This window comes from Macaca nemestrina, chromosome 5 (genome assembly GCF_043159975.1).
Source record: "Macaca nemestrina isolate mMacNem1 chromosome 5, mMacNem.hap1, whole genome shotgun sequence".
Lineage (NCBI taxonomy): Eukaryota > Metazoa > Chordata > Mammalia > Primates > Cercopithecidae > Macaca > Macaca nemestrina.
The window spans coordinates 16325696-16352722 of NC_092129.1; the positions used below are offsets into that span (position 1 = coordinate 16325696).

The 27027-nt window shown below is 44.2% G+C and overlaps 1 protein-coding gene across 6 annotated transcripts in view; it reads right to left on the minus strand.

Moving 5' to 3' along the window:
- The window catches only part of LOC105492092 (FYN proto-oncogene, Src family tyrosine kinase), a 181520-nt gene that overhangs the window by 3445 nt on the left and 151048 nt on the right, over positions 1 to 27027 (minus strand). For all 6 annotated transcript variants that reach the window (XM_011758991.2, XM_011758988.2, XM_011758983.2 and 3 more), the window contains one exon: positions 9797 to 9928. In XM_011758991.2, the coding sequence (XP_011757293.1) occupies positions 9797 to 9928 (132 nt within the window). The remainder of the gene's footprint in view (positions 1 to 9796; positions 9929 to 27027) is intronic.

The window sequence follows — 27027 nt, forward strand, 5'->3', positions numbered from 1 at the left end:
TCTGAACCCCTCTGCTCTTCCCCACTCCTCTTCTCATGTTTTCTTCTGCGCAGACCTCTCAAAGCATGGGAAGCGTATGAAAACAATTCTACGCACTGGGCCAAGTGGAAATATACCAATGATAGCTTTGCCAGGAAAGTGGGATATTTCCACAATGCACTTGGCTGACAATGACAACTGGAATGGGACTAGCTCTTTTCCAACCATCCATAAACCAGGACCGGCACGGGCTGACCTACAGACCTGGCCTCTTCACAATGTACCTCTGCAACAATAACTGCAATCAAGATACGCCCACTCAGCAAGGCTTAGGCTAGTTTTTATTTTATAAACAATAGCTAAAAAAAAAAATAAATAAATAAAAGTTAAATTGAATGGATTGTGTTAATTCAGGGTGAGTGTCCCTTCTCTGAAATGCTTATGATCAGGAGTGTTTTAAATTTCAGATTTTTTAGGATTTTGAAATATTTGCATCATAGGGCTGCTCAACCTAAAGCGGAGCATTCCCTTTGAGCGCTGTCAGTGCTCAAGAGGCTCTAGATTTTGGTGCATTCTGGATTTCATATTTTTGGATTAGGGATACTCAACCTGTATTTAAAATATAGTGTTCTCAGCTATACGAATTTTGAAAATCATGTTTTTTTAAAAATAATTTTTTAAAATGGCTTTTACTCTGCACACTACCAAAAAGATGGGTCTATTTCATTTTTTTTCTTCTTAGATGATTTCATATTTTTGTTAGAGAGAAAACTGTCATTTCCTCTTTTTAGTCACTTTTCCCCAAGACATTGGCTTTACCTAATACCTAAGAGGTGAAGGGTAGTGAATAGGTAGGGAATAAACACGAGTTTGGGCACCAGGGCAGTTGGAAGAGTGTCTTGAGAGACATGGGAACACTAGAGAGAAGAATCCTTTTATTTTTTATTTATTTATTATTTTTTTTGAGACAAAGCGTGGCTCTGTCATCTGGGGTGGAGTGCAGTGGCATGATCTTGGCTCACTGCAGCCTCCACCTCCCAGGTTCAAGCAATTCTCCTGCCTCAGCCTCCCGAGTAGCTGGGATTACAGGTGCATGCCACTATACCTGGCTAATTTTTTTGTATTTTTAGCAGAGACAGGGTTTCACTATGCTGGCCAGGCTGGTCTTGAATTCTTGGCCTCAAGTGATCTGCCTGCCTCGGCCTCCCAAAGCGCTGGGATTATAGGTGTGAGCCACTGTGCCCAGCCAGAAGAACCTTTTTATTGCACTTCCAACTGAGGAGGTGGACAAGAGTACTGGGAATGCTTTTCCTTTTCCTCCTTTCTTTTGTTTTTGAAACGGAGTCTCGCTCTGTTGCCCAGGCTGGAGTACAATGGCACAATCTCAGCTCATTGCAACCTCCACCTCTCTGGTTCAAGCAATTCTCCTGCCTCAGCCTCCCGAATAGCTGGGATCCTTTTTCTCCTTTCTTAACAGAAAGAAGAGACAGAAACTTTATAAAACATAGTGTCTGGGCACATTTTAGGGAAACAACGTCATAGACAGTTTAGCCTTCCAGGTTTCCTAGTGGGAGCTGCAAGGGAGAGCATTTTTCAACAGGAGGGGAGGTCCTGGCTGGCCAGTGGTGTCTGACTGTGGGAAGAGCCACATTCCAGCAGTATGAGTGTCCCGTGGTTCCCACAGAGAGGAAGTTCGGGGCTGGGGAGCCAGCAAGCACAGAGGCCACTGTCCAATTTTGTTCCAATCCGCCCTTTGAGCCCCATGGGAGCAAGCAGCCCCTCCTGCTGTCTCTCTAGAATCACTCAGGAAAACAGGCTATTGTGGTGGGCCACTTTCATAGGGTACAACTGAACAGTATTCAATCCATAAAACACCTCCAGCACTTTGGGAAGCTGAGGCAGGCAGATTGCTTGAGCTCAGGAGTTCGAGACCAGCCTGGGCAACATGTTAAAACCCTGTCTGTCCAAAAGGACAAAAATTAGCTGGGCATGGTGGCCTGTACCTGTGGTCCCAGCTGTTCAGGAGGCTGAGGTGGAAGGATTGCTTGACCCCAGGAGGTTGAGGCTGCAGTAAGCTGAGATCACGCCACTGCGCTCCAGCCTGGGTGACAGAGCGAGACTAGTAAGTCCACTGTGTGGAGGTCTGCCTTCGAGTCCCTCTTTCCCAGAGCCTCCATGGAACACCTCCTGTCAACTTAGATTTAGGCTTTCAAACGTGGTCCCTGACGTAGCATCATTTCCAGTTGGTCTGCCCCAAACATTGTAACTGAGATTCTCTAGCCAAGAGGACTGTACTCACTTCCTGCCATTATGATTATATTATCCTTTCTAAATCATTTTGCTGGCTTCCTCCAGCAAACTCAGAGGTCAAGTTTCCAACTCTCACTTTCAAACTCTGACTCTGCAGGGTTGCCAACAGTGTCTATTCTTGTGTGTGTGTTTTTTTTCCCTTTTTGTTTAAACTTCCCTATTCCACTTCTTTGAGCTGTACATGAACTCCGTAGTCTTCCCTTTTTTCTTTTAGATTCTTTGAAATAAATTTTTTTTTAAGGGACAAGGTCTTGCTCTGTCACCCAGACTGGAGTGCAGTGGCATGATCATGGCTCACTGCAGCCTTGAACTCCTGGGCTCAAGCAATACTCCTCACACCTCAGTCTCCCAAGTAGCTAGGACTATAGGTATGCACCACCATGCCTGGCTGATTATTTTTTATTTTTTTGTAGAGATAGCATCTTGCCATGTTGCCCAGGCTAATCTTGAACTTCTGGCCTCAAACGATCCTCCATGCTTCAGCCTCCCAAAGCACTGGAATTACAGCTGTGAGCCGCTATACCTGGTCTTCTTTTAGATTCTATAGGGAAGGGATAAAAATTACTTTCATTGGCAGAGCACTGAAATAGATGTCACTTCTTGACTTCTAATTTTGCCTCTTTTAGCAAGTGACTTGACTTCCCTTGAACTTAGCTCATCCATTTGTTAACAAAATACCTCAACATTCATTGTGCTTTCAGCTACTTGAAAAAATGTCTTTTATGAAAGAAGAGTGTTTGTGTTTTATAGCTTTCCATTTGTGCAGCTTCCCAATATGGATCTCAGATGGGCCATATCTGTACAATCAGGGATTTTAACTGTTATCTGTCCATGTTTGCATCTGGATTTGACTATGGGTTGCAAAACCTGGGTTTTTGTGCCATGTGAATAATTAAGCACTTTAACAATGGGAATGATGTTTAGGTTATCAGATATCCAAATTCCTTTTGCTAACTGAGCTGTCTGTTCAAAGGGAATTACACAACGTTGCGCATAAGGCCTTGGGTCTGAGGCTCCCCTTGCTTCTGTGCATAAACCCTGTGAAAAGGCCCTGTGTTTACACGTCTGTTGAGCAGGGCTGTGCTGGCGCTGGGAAGGAGGAGGGGTGTTAATGGTGCTTGCTCAGCATGAGCCTGCGCCATCGCATGTGCTTGTATTAACAGATTCTCATGTGTCCTTGCTATCGTACTGGTTAACAACCGTGACGCCGAGTTAGGTTTTAGTGTAGGATCATTGTGAAAATTCTGGGCAGAGGGAAGCTGATGGAAGAGTGTGGATGAGAATAAAGAACTTATCTTGAGAAGGTACAATAATGACTTGTTTTGTTTTTCTTTCCCCATCTTGCCAGATAACCTCAGGACAGCGGCTTTTATTCAGCCCATTGTATTAATACACACAGAAAGACAGCTACTCATGTAACTGAATACACAGGTATTTCTGTATTTGAAGTTGATAATATAGTATCACAGAGAACTCCTTTGTCCCAGAAAAAAAAAGGGAGTGAAAAAGAGAGGCAGGGTGCCCATGAGGAAGGCCCTGGAACTGCACCCGAGACCAAGGAGCACTTGGGGCTGGAACACAGGACTGGGGGCCGAAAGTCCCTCTCTGGCCGCCCTCTTCACACGCATTCTCTGCTGGTCTCCCTCCTCTTCTCACCCGACATGCTGGCCAAGGAAAACCTTGTAGGGGGAGGTGACAGCATGACCTCTGGGCATTCCAGGCAGGGTTCCCTCTCCGAGGGAACATCATGAGCTGTAGGAAAACCCCAGGGACTGTGGACGAGCCAGGGAGAGACACTGCACCCTCGGCTAAGATGAGAGCTTTCATTCGGCTTCCCAGTCTCCTCCTGGCTGGAGAGTCCTAACCCTTTCCTCTCCCATGAAAAACCTGCTCCTGTTGTTATCTTGAACACAGAGGAAAATGTATCTACGGTTCAGGTCTCTAAGGCGGAGGGAGGACCACAGTGGCACTTGCAATCCTTTAAGGAAAGAGCCACCAGTTTCATTAATTTTCCTTACTTCTTCAGGTCATTATCAAGCAACTAGATGCATTCAAGAAAGTCACCTGTTGAATGATTTGAAAGTGCTTCCAATGAATAAGTGTGGTTTGCTTAAGAAAGTGTTCCTGGCTGGGCGTGGTGGCTCACGCCTGTAATCCCAGCACTTTGGGAGGCCAATGAGAATGGATCACCTGAGGTCAGGAGTTTGAGACCAACCTGGCCAACATGGCGAAACCCTAGCTCTACTAAAACTGCAAAAATTAGCCGGGCGTGATGGCGAGTGCCTGTAATCCCAGCTTCTTGGGAGGCTGAGGCAGGAGAATCACTTGAACCTCGGAGGCAGAGGTTGCAATGAACTGAGATCACACCACTGCATTCCAGTCTGGGTGACAGAGCAAGACTTCATCCATCTCAAAAAAAAAAAAAAAAAAAAAAAAGGAAAAAAAAAATAAATAAAGGGTTCCTGCTCTACCAGGTCCTGCCAAATCCACAAAACAGCTGTTCAGTTAAGAGCCAGGGCACAGAATGGCCAGGACACTTTGCCTAGAATAGTGTTGGAACATGATGTTTGAAATGATCACAGGGTCAACTTTCCAGAACAACTTTGAGGACAGAGGCTACCTTGTGGCTGGGAAAATATGTATCTATGTGTGAAGATAATGGAATACAGTTAAAAGGCTTTGCGGGCCATGGGCTAAAATTTAAAACCTTGTTTCAAAAACCTCACAGGTGAGTTCTTTTTTTTCTGTCTCATTCACTCATTTATTTGCTTATACTTACCGAGAGTCTACTATGGGGTGGACCCGTGCTGGGCCTTGGGAACCCATCAAAGGAACTCCCTTCTCTGAAGCTACTGAGAAATACAGACACACAAACAGGGGGCCCAACAGAAATACGCTAGGTGTCATGGAGGCAAGCAGAGGGAGCACCCCATTTGGTCTGGACATGGGGAAGGCTTTCCAAAGCAGATGATGTTCAGCTGGGCTTTGAAGGGTTCTCAGGCAGACAGAGGAGCCACAAAGAGAGGCTTGCATGTTCAACAGAGATCTCTTGATGTGTCTTGGGTAACGTGTGAAGGATGGAAGACAGCAAGAGAGAAATCATGTCACATCATGTCACTCGCTTGCTCAAATCCCCTCACTTCCCATCTCACTAAGAGTAAAAGCAAAAATTCCAACCATGAGCTAGAAAGGCCTTATCTGATTTGACCCTGGGGCTGCTGGGACCTCCTGCTCCTTCTGCTCCAGCCATGCTAGCCTCCTGTGGTTCTGGAGGGTCTCTGCACTCTCCCCTTCCCCTGATGGAAGGCTCTGCTCCCAGATACCCACCTGGCTGGATTCTTGCTTCCTTCAGGTCTTTACTGACCAGTGAGGTGCTCCTTTGCCACTCTCCCCTCTCTCCCCTTCCCTGTTTTATTTTTCTCCCTAGCTGTTACTAGCTATATTTTGCTTCTTTATCTTTGTTTATTGTTTGTCTCCTCAAAGAAGAATGGAAGTCTATGAGGGCAGCAGCATTTGTCTGTTGCTTCACTGCTGTATTCCTGGTGCCTGCAACAGTACCTGGCATATAGTAGGTACGCAATAAATATTTGTGGAATGACTGCAGAAAAATAGTTATAAAGAACTATGTAAAATTACGGTTTCTAGGATTTATCTAGAAGGCAAAGGGAAGCCGTGGACGTTTTTAACTAGCAGGGTGAGATAACCAGGTCTGTGTTTTCTGGGATACTAACTCTGCTGGCGACAATGGTAGAATGGTGGGTGGGTGGTGGGGAGGCGGGGAGCAACTGGAAGCAGAGAGGAAAAGAAGGATTTGAGAACGGTTTTAAAGGTGAAATGACAGGTAAAAATGCATAACTCTGATTTTATGCATCAACCCCAGAAAACTGCTTTTATTTAAGTGTTTTTATTTCTCATACACAACAATCCATCAGTATGAAATCAGTTCTAATCTTGAGGTAAAGAATGCTTCTGAACCCTTGCTTGCAGAAAAGCAAGCTAGCCTGCAATGCAGAGAATGCATTCTGGTCAGGCTGTTAGCAGGGAACTGATGGAGCTCTTCCTTGGAACTGCATCCATACTTGTTACACATCTTGAAAGCAACCTTCCTCATCTGGTAAGGTGATGTAACTTTTCTCCACCACCCGCCTGTTAATCTCAGCATCGTATTTCAGTATTTTTTTCTCCTTCGGCTTCAAAGTTCTCATTCAGTTTGAGATTGTCCTCTTCCCTTCCTTTTTGTCCATTCCTCTCACACAACTTGCCAATGTTCTATCATCTCCGCCTCCCTTTGCCCTTTATTTGGTCACACCTCACATACTCCAACATAAGTTCCTTCTGGGATTGTCACTTCTGGGCCTTCTTTCACGCTGGGCAAAGATGCCTGGAAAGCTTTTATAAAACCGATTTATAAGTCACCTCCTTCTCCTGCACCTCCATCTTCACCTACCAGCCAAAGGACCTTTCTTATGTGTCAAGGAAACAGCAGGCTATTCTCAGGTATGGAAGACTCAGAAAAATGTACCACCATCTACTGTTCTCCAAAAAAGCATTACTTGAAAATATACTCTAGCCAGTCGAGACATTACTACTGCATCAAAATGCAGAATGGAAATCATGACGGACCGGGACTCAGAGTCCGTCCTGGGGTACTAGCAACAGGCACAAAGACACAACATGGGAAGTTGAGAAGTGAGCCCTCAGCGTACACTGACTGACTTGCCACACCAACAAATAGCAAGAATGCAGAGAGGAAGGTCCTTCTTTGTTTTCACAGCGACATCTGAAGGAAGCTTCGTGAAACCTCTTATTCCTTAGGAATTATTATCCTTCGTTAGGATAATAATCCTGTAACTGGAATCCCTCTGTAAAAGCTTCTCCCTCAAGGAGAATTTTCTGTTGGATTCACAAACCCAATTAAATAGGATTATAGCTATGTTAAAAAACAAAACCCAGAAAGAACCCATGAGTAGGAACAGGCCTGGGGACAATTTTTTGTGGTTTTCTTTGAATGAGGACCAGCTCATGACACCCCCAATGAGGACACAGTTCCCTGGTCACCACTGCCAACCAGCGAAGCCCCAACGCAGGCTCTCGGCCACCTTTCCAGCCACATCTCCAGGTGTGTCCCTGCACGTGGCATCTTCTCAGATTCATCCTGTGATCCCTGGAACTGTCCTCCCAGGCCTACGTGCCTTCCCACGTGCCAGACCTTGGGATGCTTTCCCACTTTCTGGGTTTGAGGAAACCCTGCTTGCCTTCCAAGGTCTGACTTACTTGCCTTCCTTACACAGCCCCCTCTCTCCAGCACTCCTCCAGGGCTAGAGGCAGTTCTCACAGCCCACTGCAGACCAGCACTTGCTCACAGCTCTCTCTGCAGGAGCCGCTGGAGTTAGTTCTCACTTCAGACTCCTCTGCCATCCTCACAGGACTCGGCATGAAGAGTCCCTCTCAGACCTGCTGTGTGTGGATACCTGGATCGGGTGTCCCTGACCCCATTATCAGAATGAAGATCTAGGCCCCATAGTAGGTAAAGCCAAGTAATCCATCCCTTCAGGATGACTCCCTCTAATAATAAACCAGGAATAAAGAAGGCTGGTTTCTTCCTGGATTTGATGCATATTTTATCTATCTGACTGTAATGTCCACGAACACAGGGGCTAAATGTATTTACTTGCCCACTGTGCTGACAATGCCTAGCCTGAGGCAGGTACTAATCAAGGCTTGCTGAGAGTATGAAGGTCTTATTTGCAGTATTTCCTGGATAGAGGAAAATGCCTGGCACAGTTCACAGTGACTCAAGCTACGCTGAATGAATGAATCCTGGTCTAAGTGGTAAAATGAGGCCATTTTCTTTATGCTAAAAGCAAACCTGACAAAAGACTCCCTGAGAAACACGCACCTGCCTTCCTTCTCCCAGGCTCCCCCCACCCCCGCTCCACCCCTTTGTCTTGGTTTCTGTGTGAGATTCTGAGTAACAAAAAGCTGCTTTGTATTTACTGCAAGGGAAGGCTTCACAGCAACGCAAACAACATTAACCTTTCCTCCCTGACTGCATTTAACACACAGGGTGACTATAAACCTGGGGGGATCAGGAAGAAATCAGCTCAAAATTCAGACAAGAAATAAAGAAGAGACGCCTGCACATCTTCACCGTCCCAAGACCCACACATCTCCCCCTTTGAGAAGCGATTCCGAAACACCCATGCTATGCTCCATCCCCCAGGGCGGCCCTTTCTTCTGTGCTGGTTGGCGATTCCTGGAGTGTCTGCCCGTGTGTGCATGCCGGCAGCAGCAGTCACTGCAGCATCAATAAAACTGACTTACACCCGCATCTCTAAATGCCCAGTGCCGGCACTTCAGAGACCGGGAATTTGTCAATTTTGCCTCCATGTCAACCTGGCTCTCCTAGGAGTCTCAAGGCTACACCAACCCAGAATGAGATTATCTTGATGTGCCCCTCTCTGTGTTCTCTGAAGATGACCAGAAACAATCATAAAAAAGGAACAAAGGGATTACAAATTAATCTGCCTTCGCTGGCTCCTCTGACTGCAAAGATATGATTACAAACCCAGAATTTGCAGGAGACCTAAATTCCTCATTAATCTTCACTATCGTTTCTATCACTGTTTTTTTTTTTTCTTGTTTTTTTCCTTTAAGCTCCTTTCTTAGGCAGAGAATGAGGGGGAGCTATGTTCTTTCTTCACTCAGCAGTAACTGAAAAATATGTCCTTAACATTTCAAAAAAGCAGATCGTCCCTGTGCTGTAACCACTAAAGCGTGGAGGTGAAATGGCATGGGTGTCCTTTATGTCACCATCTGTCGACGTTCATCAATTTAAGCATGGATAACCCAAACTCGTGCTTCCTTTGGAAAGCATCAATCTGATAATCCAGAAACATTCCAGAGTCTAAGAATTTCCGATTTCTTTACATTAGACTTGCTTTGCTATCACATGTTTTGACTGTTCAGCAACAGGCAGTGAGTGGCTCTAAATTGCACTTCGCATGTGCCTCTGCTCTCTTTGGCCATCTGGAGCTGGGTCCTGCGGAGAGAACAGGTCCTGGCATGTTCCTCCCAGGCTCACTCCATGGGTCAGTGCTACAGTGTAATCAAAAAGCAGTGGGGCTTTTCTCCTTCTCTTTCCCAGACATGTCTGCAAACTCCATTTGGGCAGACGCACTGCCAGTGACATTTCTGCTCTGGGAACCACAGACACATACTCCTACTGAGACAGGAGGGATTCTATGAACTGGAAGGGGACTGAAGCATTTAGACCAGCTGCTACTTACATTAATCCTGACACACAGTTCATGGTGGCTGCTTGTCTACATACATGGTGGCTCCCAGTTCTGCTTTTCTCTGGCTGAATACCTGGCCGTGTTCTTCAAACTCAAGCTCAGCAGAAAGCTGAGGATGGGGCTTAGAAAGCAAAGTGGATGAAGTTTCCCCAAATGGTGTCAAAAAAGCCTCCAATCCCAGGCCCACGTCTGCGAGGCCCTGCTCTTACCTGGGTATGGCACTCTTCCTTTGGTGACCAGCTCTGTGAGTAAGATTCCAAAAGACCACACGTCAGACTTGATTGTGAACCTCCCGTACAGGGCTGCCTCGGGGGCCGTCCACTTGATGGGGAATTTTGCACCTGCAGAACGAACACCTGGTTATTCATCAGGCAGAGGGCGCTGCACTGGGCATGGGGTGTGCGAGGGAAAGGCACGTGCAAAAACTACTTTCATGAGAGCAGGTTTAGAGGGGAGGACAGAAAGGAGGTGAAGCAGGAATGGGCTGGGATTGGGAAGATGTAGGGTCTGGTCTTGGCTGTGTGACCCTAAGGAATCCAGCTCAAAGCACCTTAATACCTCAATAAAGGGGGGAAGAAGCCCTGGTTTCTTGTGATTTAGGAAACATATATGTATATTTAACTTTGAAATAATGCTATGTTTTAATACACACAGACAGGATTTAGTCATAATGCTGCTCTCATGAGTCCTCTGGTATGTAAGATAGTGTGGTCTCACCAGGTACACAAAACCAGATGAAGACACAGAGCGGCTCCCAGGGTGGGGACAACTGGATGCAGCCCATGTGTTCTGCTGAAATGGGTTAGATTTCCCAAAGGCCTCCCACACCCACAGCAGGGAAAGGAATCTGCCTCCAGCTCCTTCTCTCTCCACATTTGCTGTCTTTCCTCCATTCTTTCTCCCTGTAGCGGCCATCTTTACTCCTGGGATACTTTTTTCTTCTATACTGTAAGATCACTTTCTTACCACCTTTTCTTCCACCATCCAGAAAGAGTACTATTTAATGTTTGTTTTTTAAAGAGCAGTTTTGCCTCCATGACTGTCTTATGAGTCTCTGACTTTTCAAGACCAAGGTGCAAATTCATGTCAGTCAGTGGAGTAATTTTTATTCAAAAATTTAACTGATCATTAAAATAATCTTCTCTCTAAACCAAAAGGAAGGGTGTGGTCCACCTTGCTTTCTACAAGCTTGATGTGTGTGCAGGGAATTAAAAGGGATTCAGGCCAGGTGCAGTGGCTCACGCCTGTAATGCCGGCACCTTAGGAGGCAGAGGCGGGCCAATCATTTGAGGTCAGGAGTTCGAGACCAGCCTGGCCAACATGGTGAAACCTTGTCTCTACTAAAAATGCAAAAATTAGCCAGGTGTGGTGGCACGAGCCTGTAGTCCCAGCTACCCAGGAGGCTGAGGCAGGAGAATCACTTGAACCCCGGAGGCAGAGGTTGAAGTGAACCGAGATCACGCCACTGCACTCCAGCCTAGGTGACAGAGCAACAGTCTGTCTCAGAAAAAAATAAAATAAAATAAAATAAAATAAAAGGGATTTAGCAGCTTGTGCTCTCAAACATTTATAAAGCAATTATAAAGCAGTTCCAGGTATTTTACTGAACAAACTAAAAGAAAAACACAAGGAATTTTTATTACTTATGGAAACACAACTACATGTTTAAAGCATGTTCATTCTACTTAAGGAGCTCCTAAAAATCATACAAAGGCTGACAAAATCAGAATGTTTCATACAATCTTCTATAAAAAGTCACTATGTACAAAAGTGGCAAATGATTAAAATATTTAAATTGGCACAGTTTTAATAGCCAGAGGTATGATAAATTACAGCAATTACATTTTTGTCTTAAATATAGCATATGATAACATCTTTAGTAAATCTACCCTGGCATTTTCAGGCAATATAATTTTCCTCTCCATCTCTCATGTGTCTGTGTGAAATGAAATGAAAAAAAAAAAATCCTACTATTTCATTATGAGGCATCTCACATTAACACTGGAGCAGAAAAGTTATTCTATAGTTTTCCTTTTATGCATAGAGTTATTTTTAATTAGTTATGTTTCTCAGGCATAATTATTTATATCTTTCCTTACATGCTAGATGATTCCACATAAGACCTGGTATTCTCTGAATAGTCGTTTTGTTTTTAAAGTTTCTTTCAAAGCATTCTTCTCACACTTCCTATCCTTGAGTATTCTGTTCACGCAGCTTTGGACTCTGAGCCACTGGGATTAATGTGATAGATTTTCTTCAGTGTTGAGAGCAGACTGTGCCCTGGACCAAACCTCAGCTGGAGTTCTCTTACTTCAGAGAATTAAAGGTATACTACATTCATTCCTATTTAAACCATCTCTTGAGCCAAATGGCTTGGAAATCTCTGACCATCTCTGAAGTAAATGGAACATTTTTCTCTGCTGTGCAGACAAATCCTGTAAATAAAATGACAACCAAAGGAGTTGTTTTTCCCCTTCTTTGAATCACTAGACATTGGTGAAGGTGTGTGTGTTGCTGAAAGCGACTATTTAAAATCTGGATACAGTCATGTTAGATTTTCCAAGTGATTTCCTAATTTCAGATTAAAAAAACAACGGCAATATCAGCCAGTTGCATTAGTCCGCTTTATTATTTTCTCATTGTATAATCTACAATAAGGATTATAATATATAAACCTTCAAAAAATGTTAAAACAAAGGCTGCAAAATGTAAGGAATCTTTGAAAGGAAGTCATTTGTAGATATGTGGTCTGACTACTAAGCTTACTTAAATTTGTTTTGTGTTAATTTTCTTTCTAAGACAAGCAATATATTTATACCAAACAATGTATTTATAATGTATTTGGAGGAATAAAAAATAATGTATTTGTCCAACTTCTCCTGCTTCTTCTCTGTCTTAAAATAGCAGTCACTTTAGACAAAATAAGCTTCTTTATAGATAACTCATTTTCCTTTTCAAGGAAGACAAAAGGTTAAATCAAAGCAGCAATAAGGTATTAATGATTAACTGCGGTTTCTACTGAAAAGAGCTAATCCCTGCTTCCTCTTCCACACATCTCATTACTTCTGTTTCCCCTTATCCTGGCTTCCCATCTCCTGAGGGTACAAAGCTATTGGCCCTAAAATGCAGCTGTAAATGTGGAGGAGTTAACTGGGGATTTTTGGCAGGTGTCTTTACAACTAACCGTGCAGGTTGCACAGTGTAAAACCCCATCTATGAAAACAGCATCCCTAAGGTTGTGTAGTACATAACCTATACAATCCCACAGGTGCCCCTGCTGCAGGGCTGCTGCAGTGGGCTCCGTAAGTTAGGAGACTTCAGACACCTTGAAGGAAGGATCTCCTGGGTGTAAATGTTGTCTTTCCCTTGAAAGTAAAGTTCTGACAGGCAAAAAGTCAGAATCAAAGTGGTCTTCTAAGTAGTATGGACTTACAGAACAATGGAGAAAACATCAGAACTGCAATGCAGTTAACTTGGTATTGTTATGTAACTAGCTGATTCACTCTTTGAAATTCTTCTGCTTGGGAGCAGGATTTAGATATGAAAACAGTTTTCTCCCCTTCGCATTTTATTTAGAGGGAACAGAGCAAACTATACAGGTAATGATCATCTATGCCACTGTTATCTTGAGCTTTACTGTAACACTTAGTGTGTCTGTTCCATGTTTACATGAATTCAAAAAAAGAAGTGACCACTCTGTCATTTCTTACTGAATTAGCTTAACAGTTTAGGATTCTTTAGGATTCTTTTAAGCCAATACACAAAGGCCATAATATGTGTGCGTGTGTGTGTGGTGTGTGCACTTGGAAGCATCTTTTCCACTGAATGTTTTCCAGGTACTATTTGCAAATATTACCAAACTCCCAAGCCATTGCTGAAACCTTGACTTGTCATGGTGAAAACTTGACAACCTGGTGTTGTCACTGGGGCCCATGTCCTAGAACTTCCAGGTAAGAGGATCTTTGTAGCTTAGTCATTTAACTCCCAGGAACATATATAAGACCAGTTAGCCTTAGGCTGAATCATTCCTGTGATGAATAAATATGTCGATATTTTAAATGACTTCTGATATACAGCTCAATCCTATTTCTCTGAATTCTGTTGAGAAACAAAATGAGTGATCACAAACTCTGTGTAACATCAGGGGTCTTATTCACTCCCGTGGCTCCAATGACTATCTTAAACCCAATGATGCCTGCATTTATATCACCAGATGGGACCTCTCTCTTGAGTCCTTGACTTGCATAACCAGTTTCCCTCTCAATTGTCTCTCCATCATCACAATGGATTTCTCTCTAATGGATGTCTCTCCATCATCACAATGGAGAGACAATTGAGAAGGAAATTGGTTATACAAGTCAGCGCCCCTCAAATGCAATATCCAAAATTTATCTTCCCCACAATTTGGCTTCTCAATCCTTGGTGACTTTGTAAACCACCCAGTTGGTGATAACAGAATCCTGAGAATCATCCTTGCCTGGACACTCTATTTTTCATTATTGTGCACTCGGATCCCAGCACAGGGCCCCTATTGAAGGAGGTCAATACATCTTTACTGAATGATCTCTGTGCCTTCCTGCTTTGTCCATGCCCGTGTCAGGTCCATTACATCCTGACCATTTCATACTCTTGAATTCACTACCCTTCCTCTAGTCCTCACTTGCTCAGCATGCCCACCCTGGGTTTCTACAGTAGCCTTCTAATATAATACATATACATAATCTGGTACCTACCTACTTCCCCAGCTGCTTCTTATCATCCCAGATGTGTTCTCCTCTGCTCCCCTCCTCTCTCCTCTACAACCTCTCCACTGCCCTTCTTTGACTGCTTTGCAAATGCCAGGCTATTTCCTTTGTCAAAAGCCCTTACCCCATTGCTAATTCTTACTCCTCTTTTGCTCCTAGCCAAAGAATTACTTGCACAGGGAACCTTTGCCTGATCACTAAAGACTGGGGTAGGTTTCCTACTTCTATGCTGCCAGAGCACCTCCCTCTTTGTAGTTGTCACTATTTTTTTTCAGTAAATATTGCCTAATGAAGCTGTTATTATTAAAGTGCAATGAATGCATGAATTGTCTGAAGGCTGTCTCTGTCCACAGATACATACTGTGCTTGAGTGCTGGAGCATGTCTTCCCGGATGGCCAGCACATCTCCAGTACTGAGTACAGTGTCTGGTGCAGAGAAAGCACTTGATAAACAGGTGCTGAATGAATGAATGAGTAGCTGGACAGCCCTTCCCTTTTTGGCTGAATAACCACAGTTCCTTACAGAGCATATTATCAGTTCCCTGCCCTCTGGTGAGTCCTCTACTTGTCCTTGGTGACAGCACCAGGGTCACTGTCTGGATGCCCTTTTAAGAGTCTAACAATTGCGAATTGAAATGGAAAAGCAATAGCCACACACTAATGAAACTTAAAATACCTGGAGAACCCTGCATTTTCACTGCCAAAGGAAGTGTGTTCAGATCCCCTTTGGGTCGGAGTGAACGTATCTGAGTGAGGGAGCCCCACATTTTATTCTCTGAGGACAAGGGGGCCTAGTTCACTGGGGCTGCAGCTGGGGATGGGGGTGGTTAGTTACATCAGCAGAAAGACAAGGTGGCAAGGGGCCTTGGGAGAGTTGACAGTGAAACAAAGTGGAAAATCCTTAATAGACTGGATTAAGAATAAATTCTTAATAGACTGGGATGAATGCAAGTGACTAGACATCAACCATTTCGACCTCACTGAGCCCTGGTCTTCCTCATTTAAAATAAAGTTAATAATCATCCATGCTTCAGGCAAGAGAAAGGAGAGGGCTGTGGATTTATTCAGTTATCAAAGTTTGTCCACAGAAATAACACAAACACCCACCACTGCTGGGCTGGCTTGTTCTCTCTTTTTCCTACCACCAGTATTTCTGGAGTGTTCCCCAGTGCCCGGCACTGCACTTGGTACCAGGAGGATGAAAGTGAATGCATTCTCTGGCAGTCATGGAGCTAGAAGCTTAGTTTGAGGGAGATAAAATAAATGAATGGCTTTTACATATGTCAACTACAATAAAGTGCTATGGAGAATAATAAGATGGAGTACAAGGACAGATTTTGTGGGACTCTGTAAGCTGCACTAGGATTCTGGATTCCATCCTAAGCGCAGAAAGTCACTGGGCTGTGAGCAGAAGTGCGATGACTTCCCATATCGTTCTTTTCCCTTGTCTTTTAAAACATGGAGGATAACACATCATTACCTTGAGAATGATTTATGATGAGACAGAATGGGAAAAGTGTTTTGACTTTTCAAAACTCTTCAAAAGCATCATGACATTTCAAGGCCCATGGGTGTCTATCAGCAATTAGCAATTGGGTAGATGATGCTTCCATTGTCACTTCTGTCATGTTTACTTAACGAGTGGCTCTGGGTGCATTTGTACTATTTTAGCACACTTCTCACATTTGAATAATACCAATAATCTTGGTAACAAAGCAGTAAAACTTAGCATAATCCAACCTGCAAAGCTCAAACATTTATATGAGAAATGCATGAATTATTTTTCTGAGTTTATTCTTCCCCATGTTCTTCCTTTCTTTCCAAGCATTTTGCTTGTCTCCCCTGTGGGCTCTTCTTGCTTGGATTTACTCAAGTAAGCTTCCTGCCTCTCCTGAGTAGCTAGGACTATAGGTGTGCACCACCATGCCTGGCTAATTTTTACTTTACTTTAATTATTATTATTATTTTTTTGAGACAGAGTCTCGCTCTGTTGCCCAGGCTGGAGTGCAGTGGTGCGATCTCAACTCACTGCAACCTCCACCTCACAGATACAAGCAATTCACCTGTCTCAGCTTCCTGAGTAGCTGGGACTATAGGTGCACACCACCATGCCTGGCTAAGTTTTGTACTTTTAGTAGAGATGGGGTTTCACCATATTGGTCAGGCTAGTCTCGAACTCCTGACCTCAGGTGATCCACCCACCTCGGCCTCCCAAAGTGCTGGAATTACAGGCATGAGCCACTGCGCCCAGTCTAATTTTATGTTTTATAGAGATGGGATCTTGCTATGTTGCCTGGGCTAGTCCTGAACTCCTGGGCTCAAGGGGTCGTCCTGCCTTGGTCTCCCAAAGTGCTGGGACTACAGGTGCAAGCCACTGTGCCTGACCTAACTTGGTTCTTGCTACCCCAAACACAATTAATCTAGTTCAGTTTGCTTTACTATATCCTGTGTCCTGCACTTAGCATGCTCACACTTGTTTCTTTTACATTGGCTTTGGAAATGCTCTCTTTCCCTTCACCGGCTTAGCTAAAGCCTACTCAGCTCCAGTCCCACCTCCTTCATGAAATCACCTGTGATTCCTCCAGCCTTCACTAATCTCTCCAATGCACCTCGCGCCTAGTGCTAGAAACAACAGTTTAATGCTTGATAATAGCAGCTACCACAATAGCTAAACATACACTGAGCGCTTGCTAAGAGTCAGGCATGCAAAGCACTGTGCACATGAGGTGGATACCAGGAATAGTCTTATTCTACAGATGAGAAAATGGAACATGGACAGGAAAGGAATGTGCCAAACAAAGAACACGTGTAGATGGCAGAACTGGGATTTGAACCAAAGGCGTCAGAGCCTGACTGCATAAACGCTATACACTGTTCCACCATGTCCATGTCTCCTCTGTGTCCTTTTACTAGTTCTTTCATAAGTTATTTAAAAAATCTCCTTCAATAGAATGCAAATCCACTGAGGTTGGAGACACATATTTCTTCATAGCAACTTGCCTAAGGCTGGTTAAACAGCAGTAAATGCTCTAACTAGCTAAAGGGTCCAGCCAGGCAGTAAGTTATCTGACACCCTGACGGTCAAAGTCATTCTTTTCCTTTACACAGACTTAATCAAACTAAACACAAAGAGTACCAATAGAGTGGTGTAATAAACTAATAATTTTCTTCACTCTTAAAAGTTGTAGGAATAAAATCTTCCTTTCATACGACAGCACAGCCTGAGTGATGCTCTCGGTTTTTCAGTGCCAACAGGATGACTGCCCAAAGTCATTATGTCAGGATGGCCCATCCCAAGCCCCAGACCACATTCCAGTTAATGAAGTCCCTCTATCCCTAGTGGCCAGGTAATCTGTTTTTCACTTCTGCCTCAAATAGAAACAGTCTTACTTGACTCAGTTACTTCCTGTTCCTTATGTGTTTTCATACATTAAGATGATGGCACAGGCATTTCAAATGCTCCAGTGAAGACTGCAGATACTTTTGCTGCCAAATCACCTCCTGCAGTAAGAGTACGTAAGCCGGTCAGGAAACGAGGAGTGGATGCTCTTCAGTGACAATGCAAAGCAGTCCCACTGTGGGCTGAGCTGGGATTGAGTAGTCACTTGTGGAAGGACCAGTATGATCACTTAGGAAAGGAGCTTCCGAGTCAGGCATCCCTGTGCTTGCACACTGGATTTGCTGGTTGATCATTTAAAATGTCCCTAAGTCTCAGTTTCCTTGTCTATAAACTGGGGATGATAACCTCCTAAGGTTGTGGTGAGAAGAATCGTTGATGTAAAAGGCTCAGCACAGCATCTGGCACCTGGTAATAGCTAAATAAATGCCAGCTGTTACTTTATTCAGATAGTAAAGGCCTAAAGTCACTGAGTTGCACTGGCAAATGCCATCAGCAATGCCAAAGCTCTCCAAACATCAGAAGAGGAAAAGAAGATTAAAAAACCCTCATCAAAACACTCATCAACCAATCAATGAGAATCTTCCGAGGGTCCACGATGTCCCCAGCACCCTGTGAGGCGCTCCTGGGAAAACCAAGCACAGGTTGCCTCCACCCTTGGGGTTTCTAGGCAGCCAGGGAGACAGAGCTCACAGGCAAATCCAACAGATAATTAAATGGTGGCACTGCCTTTAGGAAGAAGAGGGCTCAGCAGAGAGAGGAAAAGAGAACATGAGCAGGAGATGAGGGCTTCAGGGAGAGGTAGCCGCACTGAAATGATGCATGACCCATGGCTTTCCCTGCGGCAGGGAGGGTCAGGGCAGGGGCCAGGACAGACCTGGGTGGGCCCAGCTCACATCACCGGAGAGCTGAACTGCCAAGTCTCTCTCTCTTTTATTTTTCCTGGTGACCAGGCCATCCATAGTCTCAGAGAATATCCCCTCTGGCTAAAAAACTAGGTCAAGGTGGAGAAGGTGAAGTCAGTATTGAATAAAAGAAGCCAAATCCTTCCTACAGAGAATCTGAGCTGTGCCCTAATAGCATTTTCAAGGAGGAAACCCATTACTTTCAACAACAGACACTGCTTTTCTGAACCAAAGAGCCACCCAGAGCCCTTTTTAATTATAAAGCCACTAACTCTGAAAATTATTATATCCAATATTTAATAGTATGCAATACTTCAACTTGAAAGTTACTCCGGGTAATAAAAGAAAAGAAATCACAAACAATGCCAATAACAGAAATTTGGTTTACAGGAGGGAGAGGTGACAAGGCGGTACCAGGACAGGATATCCTGTGAAAGAAGCAAAATCAAAGCTGACCTGACCTGGAACTTTGTGGTTACTTAAACAAAACAATGATTTCAAACTCAATGAAACTTGGCAAAGCAAAACTCAGAATTTTCACACTAGGCCAAAGGAATGACTTTCAGATTTCCCAAATGCTTCTGAAGTAATACAACTGGGTGTTTTCCAGTTATCTCTGGTGACGCATTCTGTTGAAACTTCTACTTCAAGTTCATAAGGTTTTAGCATCATGCTTTAAAAAAAAAATGAAAAGTAAATGTTACAATGGGTTAAGATTACATTCCATCTGAAATTTCAAAAATGTTGAGCAAGGAGTTTGAGAAGGAGGGAGGTTGGGAGGAAGGAGGAATTCTGTCCCACCAGGGTTGCGAGTGGAGAAGGGACAAGTTAGGCCAAGGAGGACAAGAACCAAGGAGTGGAAGGTGGGCCTGAACATATTGCAAAGATAAGGTTGATTAACTAGGCACAGATCCAAAGTCTAATTGAGTGGAATCCATGGAAAGAATATTCAGGCTGATTGGGGTGAGCAAAGTTCCAAGAGAGCCCAGAGTTCAAGACTGGACAGAGAAGAGATAGAAGGTCTATCAGTGGGTAATAAAAATCGAACCCAGGACAACTAGAGGACAGAGGGGAGTAGACTCATCTACCAGGGAGAATGCAGGGGCTAGGCTGGACTCTAGGTATTAATCCTGGGGTTTTGCAGTTGGGGAATGATAGGCAGGATAAATTGTGGAAGGGCATTTGATCCAGACACGGAGGCTACCAGAAGGTAAACTGTGACATTCCTTCCAAATATCCCTAGAGGAGCCAGGAAGTAAAGGGAGGAAATTCTGGGCTGCTTGTCATTCTCCATCACCTCCCTTGCAATGGTGACCAATGACAAACCCACTCTAACTCATGGGGGCAATGCAAAAGTAGAGAATAAAATTAATGGGCATCTCCTGAAATCATGGATATTTGGTCCTTTTAAGAAGGAAATCTGAGAACCATCAAAGGGACTTTCCTTGGAGTACAGACTGTGTTATGTAGGCTTATTGAAGTGGTTATCTTGGGTGGGACTGAAGAAAAAAGGAGCCCTGCTTGCTGTTCCAGAATACTGAGGCTCTGAATAATTCCAATTATCCTTCCAGTTTTCCAAGAGCCAGAAAGGAAGCAATATCAGAATAAAAATTCTGTAACTTGATTACCTCTGCAAAGAGAAAACAAAACAAAACCAACAGAATAAAAATTCTGATTCACAGCTTCAACAGGATAAACACTGTGTTTGTGGACTTTCAATCCAGAGCAAAAGACAAGGGCTTTGTAACCATCTGCACACTGCTGCCCAGGGTGGTGAGAGGAACTCACCTGAGTGATCAATGGATGTGTGGGATGTAGTTCAATATAGAAATGATGCCAAGAATCCAGCCACCCCCAGAAGGGGCAGAGGGCCCGCGTCAGTCTGACTTCCTGCCACATGGCGAGCTAGGCTGCACGGGCAGCACTGGGTTTGGGGATGCTGTGTGGGAACAGGTGGAGGTCATGGAGTTTGATTGGGAGCTCAGAAGGTATCAAAGGATAAGAGGATATACAGAAGACAAGTGCCACTTTGGGGTGGCTTTTTCAAACCGTTCCCCCTTTCAATCTGGCACAGTGTGCCAATAGGGGAGCCACCCTGGGGACAGCAGAGCAATGCCACTGAGCACCCTCCTTTGGCTGGAAGAAATGATGCTTCAGAACCTGGCGCAGTTTTCAGACGTACTGCGTGTCTGTGATTACCCCGATGATGAAAATGTGGGAGTTCCTTTTGCCAGCAAGGCAAGACAAGGAAGCCAAATGACATTTTTGATGTTTGATGGCAATCTGCAGTTCCTATTTACACACTTTAAAATCACAGAGGGTGACCATCTGCTTCCTTCTTGATGATTACTAAGAAACGTGGGCTGCACAGACTGAGGACTTGCTCTTGACCATTCATAAACCACCACCAAAAGGCTCTGCCCAAAACAGCACAAAGGAGAAAGAGATGCTCACACAGAATATACAATGGGACTGACCGGCACAGATAAAGGGAAAGGTGTGCAAAAAAGCTGGGCTTGAGGTGACCACTGCTTACCTCCAGTCCATCTGTATCCTCTGGGCAGAGTCAGAGCTGCCCAAGGGTGGGAATGAAAGAAATTGGTCCCATCTCCGACCTGAAACAGTTTTAATCTTTAAAGAGAGACTGTAGTAGGAAAGGGTGATTTAGAGTCCCTTTTCTTTTAATTTTAATCTTTGGCTTTCAACACACCCTTTCCTGGAGGAAAATGGATGCGGTCTACAATTCATCTCCATTTCCCTGCCAATTTGACCTGCTCCCCCTAACTATTAATCTGGGCCCCGAAGCTCCACGGTGGCTCAGCAGATAAACAAAGCAGTCCCTCCCAGAAACGAGGTGGAAGCTCAGAGCTTGAAGCGACAGAATACAAATGAAGGAGCTTTTCTGCTTAGTGACTGAAGTGTACCAAACTCGGATCCGGGAAGCTTGATTACAAGCAGCATGGTTCAGGCATGCGACTCAGCTCAGCGGGAAAGCCGTGTCTGACCTCGGAGGGCAGGGCATTCTGTCGGGCAAGTCCCCTGGGGTCTCTCCCTAGACAGCCCTTAGGATGACAGACTCTCAGTGTGGGCTGGGGAGTCGGGGGTTGGCGTGGTCATTTGATGGCGGCACCACTGAGTTGGGAACACACTAGTCGGTGCTTAAGACAATGGCTTGCATTTTAAAGAGTTTGCTTTTCATCAAAGGACGGTTTGCTTCTCTAGCATGGGAAGAATTAGATTAAATTCAATAATTAAAAAGGTTTTTTTTTTTTTTTTTCCTTCCCTCTCCTGATATTTGCTGTTCAGGTCACAGCACACTGTGCGGGAATGGCAATGCTGTTGTTGACAGAGGACAAGAAATTCATGTGTTGACGGGGGCAGAGGGAGGGCATCTCATGGCGAGATCAGCCTTGATCTGCCACCGGATTACAGGGACCTCAGAAGCGGCTGATTAATAATTCCGCAGGAGCCCTTGAGCTGGAAAGCTGGCGCTCTGAGTCTAATAATCCCCAGTCGTAATACAAAGGAAGGACAGGAATTGAATTCACAGTTCTGGATTGTGAAATTCGAAATTCGAAAGAAACAGGGATCCACTTCTTTCTGAGTGTGTTTTTCAACCTAGCTGCCTGCTTGCTTGTGTTAAATGGCTACTGTGCTTTTTGAATCTAAAATCTGATTATATTTAATTAGTATAGGCATCTGGGATTTCTAATACACAAAGAGTTATTAAAGTAACAAATCTTTCTAAAATATGTTTTCTATGAAAGAATGTGTTAATTTATGCGGTAACAATTTTTTAACATGAAATAATTAACATGAAAACTGCAACAATTAGTAATTCTTCGTTGTCTAATTTATACTTGAATTTTCCTCCAGACAATAATCTATTCAATTTAAACCCCCAATACGGGGAGCATTTGAACAGACACATTTTTCTTCTTCTATTTAATACATAAGCCTAAACTTACAGCAGTCATATACAAAGACCCGAATGTTCCTATTTTTATATATATTCCAAAGATCCAAAGATTATGTTTCCTTGACATTTGTTTCATTAATTTTGAACTTAAAAACAAACCAACCAAAACCATACAGCAACCCCAGTTCCTGTCCTTCGTGAGGATTCAAATCAGGAGAAAGGGCGATAGAGGCAGAGCCTCCATGTGGAAGCAGCCCCGATGGGAGGGGTCAGGAAAACCCAAAGTGGGGTGTGTGTGTGTGTGTGTGTGTGTGTGTGTGTGTATGTGACAGTGAGAAACACAACTATTAGCATCCATTGGACCAATAATATTATAATAATATCACTATTACTACTATTGCCAGCTACCACGATCAGCTCAGTGTTGGCTTTGTGCCAACTGCTTTATGGTTATTCGCAGGGAAGCCATACAACAATTCTATGATATAGAAACTATTATTATCCCTGTTTTAAGAGGAGGAAATAAAAGCTCAGAGAGGTTAAGCAACTTGTTCAAGGTCTCACAGTGAATTAGCAGCAATGCTAGGTTTTATACCAAGACACTTTGATTTCATGGGTCATGCTCTTAACCAATCCAGGCCCTGCCATCTTTGGGAGGGGACTGAGGTGTACATGTGAAGAAGAAAAGAGGTCAAGCTATAAAAAGAAGAAGAAGAAGAAGAAAAAACCTAAAATAGAACAAAACAAAAAAACACCAAAGTGTTGTGGGGAGGAGTTGGAAGAAGTGAAGAATACCAACAACTTTTACTAATTATCTTCTTGAATTCTTACAATCACCTTAAAGGTAACCAACACCAATCTTATTTTATGATGAGAAAGGTGAGGCTCAGAGAGGCCAGAGCTTATGCTCTAGGAATACGGTGTCAGGATTTGAACACAAGCTTATCTAGCTGCAAAGCTCCTGTGCTTCCCATCACTCCAAAGACAATCTTGGAGTGTGCAAGGAATATTAATGCAATAAACAACCCTTTCTGGAGGTTCCTGCAGCCACAACAGCATTTGATTCCCAGAGAGAGCCATGCACATTGCTGAGAGACAACAGGAGAGCACGTCTCAGAAGAGTGTGGAGGGGTTGGTAACCTTGGTTATTTCCATTGCTGTAAACAAATATTTATTAAATACTACTATGTGCTCTGTGTCTACAAGGGCCCGCTGCTAGTCTTTAAACTAAATCACTTCTGTAGAGAAGCAGTAAGAGCGGCTCCACAGATACTCGGGAGAACTGCTCCAGCCGTGCTCAGGCAGCGTGTGCGTGCTCAGGCAGCGTGTGTGTGCTCAGGCAGTATGTGTGCTCATGTGTGCTTGTGTTGATGTGTGTATGCACATGCATCGGTGAAAATGCTGAGAAGGGCCATCTGATATTCAGACTTCACAAGATTAAAAACAAGAGAGGCAGCTCAGAGGCAGGGATAGTTCCCAACAGAGAATGCAAACACAAGAAAACAGGCAAGCTGGCCAGAGACAAGGACAGCGGACGTGTGACTCCCAGCTGTGTCTGGGGTGGAGGGGCCCTTGGAGCATGCAGGTATATCAAAGTGGTAATTGCCCAGATCCATTGACTGGCCCAGGCTATAAAATAAGGAGATAGTATTTTTTTCTGGAAAGACTGATTTTTTTCTCTATTGATTACTAATAGTGATTCTCTTTAAAAACTTTATAGATTGTTTTCAAGGAAAATGTATGTCAAATACAAAAAGTTGAGGTTATAAGGATGATTTTTACATTTCACAACTCTCAAAGAACTTTTATAGATAGCCCATGTAAGTTCCACACTAATGATGTGAGGTGATCATTTTTATTATCACCGTTTTACAAATGATAAAAATGAGGCTCAAAGAGCTGAAATAACTGGCCTGTGGACACCAAGCTTGTAAGCGACAGAGCTGATTCAAAGCCAGGGACCCTAACGTCCAACCTCTGGTTCCTCAGTCTCAATAGGCTGCCTCACTAGCAGCTTAGAGGGAAGAACAATGCTGGCAAGTGACACACTGAGTGTGTATTCTCCTTTTTAAAAATATGTCCACAAAATCTGTTAGGGAGTAACTGCAATTGCTAACCTAGGTTTGCCCTGTGACTAGCAATTCCACTGGAGAACACAGCCCAGAGAGACGAGGACATGTGTGTACCACCACAGCACCCTTATTTATAATAGTTCCAGTTTGGAAATGACCCCACATGTTCAGCAACAGTAGAATGGAGGCTCTGTGATGTACTGTACAGCGGAATACTACCCAGCCACGAAGAGAGCTGCTGTTCCATGCAGCAATATGGAAGAATCTCACAGACATAAGAATGGGAAAGAAACCGGACACAAGAGTAATACTATAGGATTCATGTCTGTGATGTTCATTTACAGGCAAAACTTACCAATCGATGGTGAAAAGAGTGGAAAAAAGGCTATTTGTGGGGGTGGTTACTGACTGGGAGTGGGAATAAGAGGTCTTCTGGGGTGCTGGAAGTATTCTGTCTCTTTATCTTCGGGGTGGATTCAGGGGCATACGTGTATGTAAAAATTCATCGGGCTGCACACTTCAGATTTGTTCATTTTACTGTATGTGTGTTACAGCTCAATAAAGAATAAAAAGGTATCCACAAAAGGAAGTTATGCTTACACACAGCCACGTCTGTCTGAACTTGTTAGGTTTAAATCAACATTAGTCGGCACTGAAAGCTCATGAAGAAAAAACTAGAGTCTGCAGAGAATTTTCCCACTGCTTCTCATCTGCTTGTGTGATCTCTGAAGGAAGTGATGGCCGGAGGGGCTGTGAACTTCCAGAAGCAAGGCTTGTGACATCCGCCTATGTCGGGGGTCACAGGAGACAGGTGTGGTATGGAAGTCTACGGACAAGAAGATGGACAGTAGCTCCTTGTGGTGCCTGTGGTGAGCTCTGGAATGATTCCGGGAGGAAGATGCGGTGCTAGGGTAGGGAGGCAGCCGTGACTAGACCTTAGGGGACGGCTGGAAGGCTGAGGGCCCAGCTGTGGCAGTGAGACCCAGTGAGGGCACCCCAGCTCATTTGTCTGGGCTTGGAGGACCACCACAACCATCTCAAGCTTAATAGATAAAAACCCAAATGTATCCTCTTTCTTGAAGGTAAGATCTTCCCAAGTCACTCATTTCTGTTATTGGTAATGCCATTCTCATGATCACCTGCATTTGACTACTTGGGAATTATCTTTGATTTTTCTCTCCCTTTCCTGAATAGTGTTTCAGACTTTCCATTGTATCTACAATCCATTCACTCATTTGTTTATTCCCCAAGAACTTAGTGTTGTACCAGATATACCAATAGTAACAAGCAACATTTATCACTATGTGCTGGGTACCCTGTTAAGCACTTTACATGCATTGTTTCACTTAATCTTTGCAAAAATGCACACAGCAGACAAAATGTCTTTCCATTTTACAGATGAGTAAACTGAGGTATGCAAAAGTTAAATAACTTGCCTAAGGCCCCAGATCGTCAGGTGGTACAGCTGGATATCAAACCTGGTTCCATCTGATTTCAACAATGCCCCACGTGTTCCTCCTCATGCTTGCTGACTGTCCTGTGCAGTCTTAGGCTTCTTGATATCGGTAGCTCCTAATAAAGTCCCTTTCATTGACAAGGCACTCAAATAACTGATGTTGGCATTATTTAGAGACTCTGATTGGGCAGAATTTAGCAAAGTGTTTATAACTAAAGAAAAACCATCTGCTGTAACTGAGTGAGATGTCCAGGTAATAGAGAATAAGCAATCTCTCCAAATTTCTAGTTGCTTCTAGAGTGCTGTCAGTGGAAGGCCATCCTCACAGGCTCAGGGCCTGGCCTTGACCTCCTCCCTGACATGGGCTGCTGCTCAGTCCTGGGTAGCTGGGGCGGTGGGAAGCAAGGAGCACAGGAAGGACTGTGGAACCCGGCTCCACACTCCAATTCTGCGTGTGCCCTATGCAATGCCACCTCATCTGCCCAAGGGGTGACAGATATTTCAGTGCTCCCTGAGATGGGAAACTCACAACTGTTTTGAAAACAACTGTCATTCATGGTCCTAAAATATCTGTGTTTGGCGCATGTTTCCGAATGCCGCCTGCATTCTCATAATCAAGATGCAGCATGGCTGTGGCCTGTGGGTAACATAAAACCCGACTTGCAAATATTATTAGGCACGCGGACCAGCTGTCTGGAGGAGCTGATTAATTCCCCGCAGAAACTTCAGCACGCAGCACACATGCCATCTGCAGAGTACACCAGCAGATACACACCAGGCCCTTTCTGCCTCGTAAAGCGGCCGGGGCAGGGTGGGCCCTCGGGAGGAATTTGATAAACAGCGGGGTTGTCCCCGTGCTGGAAAAGGAAGGTCTCTCCAACTCCCTCACACAGGCACACTAGAAGGTGCTCCTTAAAAACAGCCCCATAAAATACAGGGGAAAGGG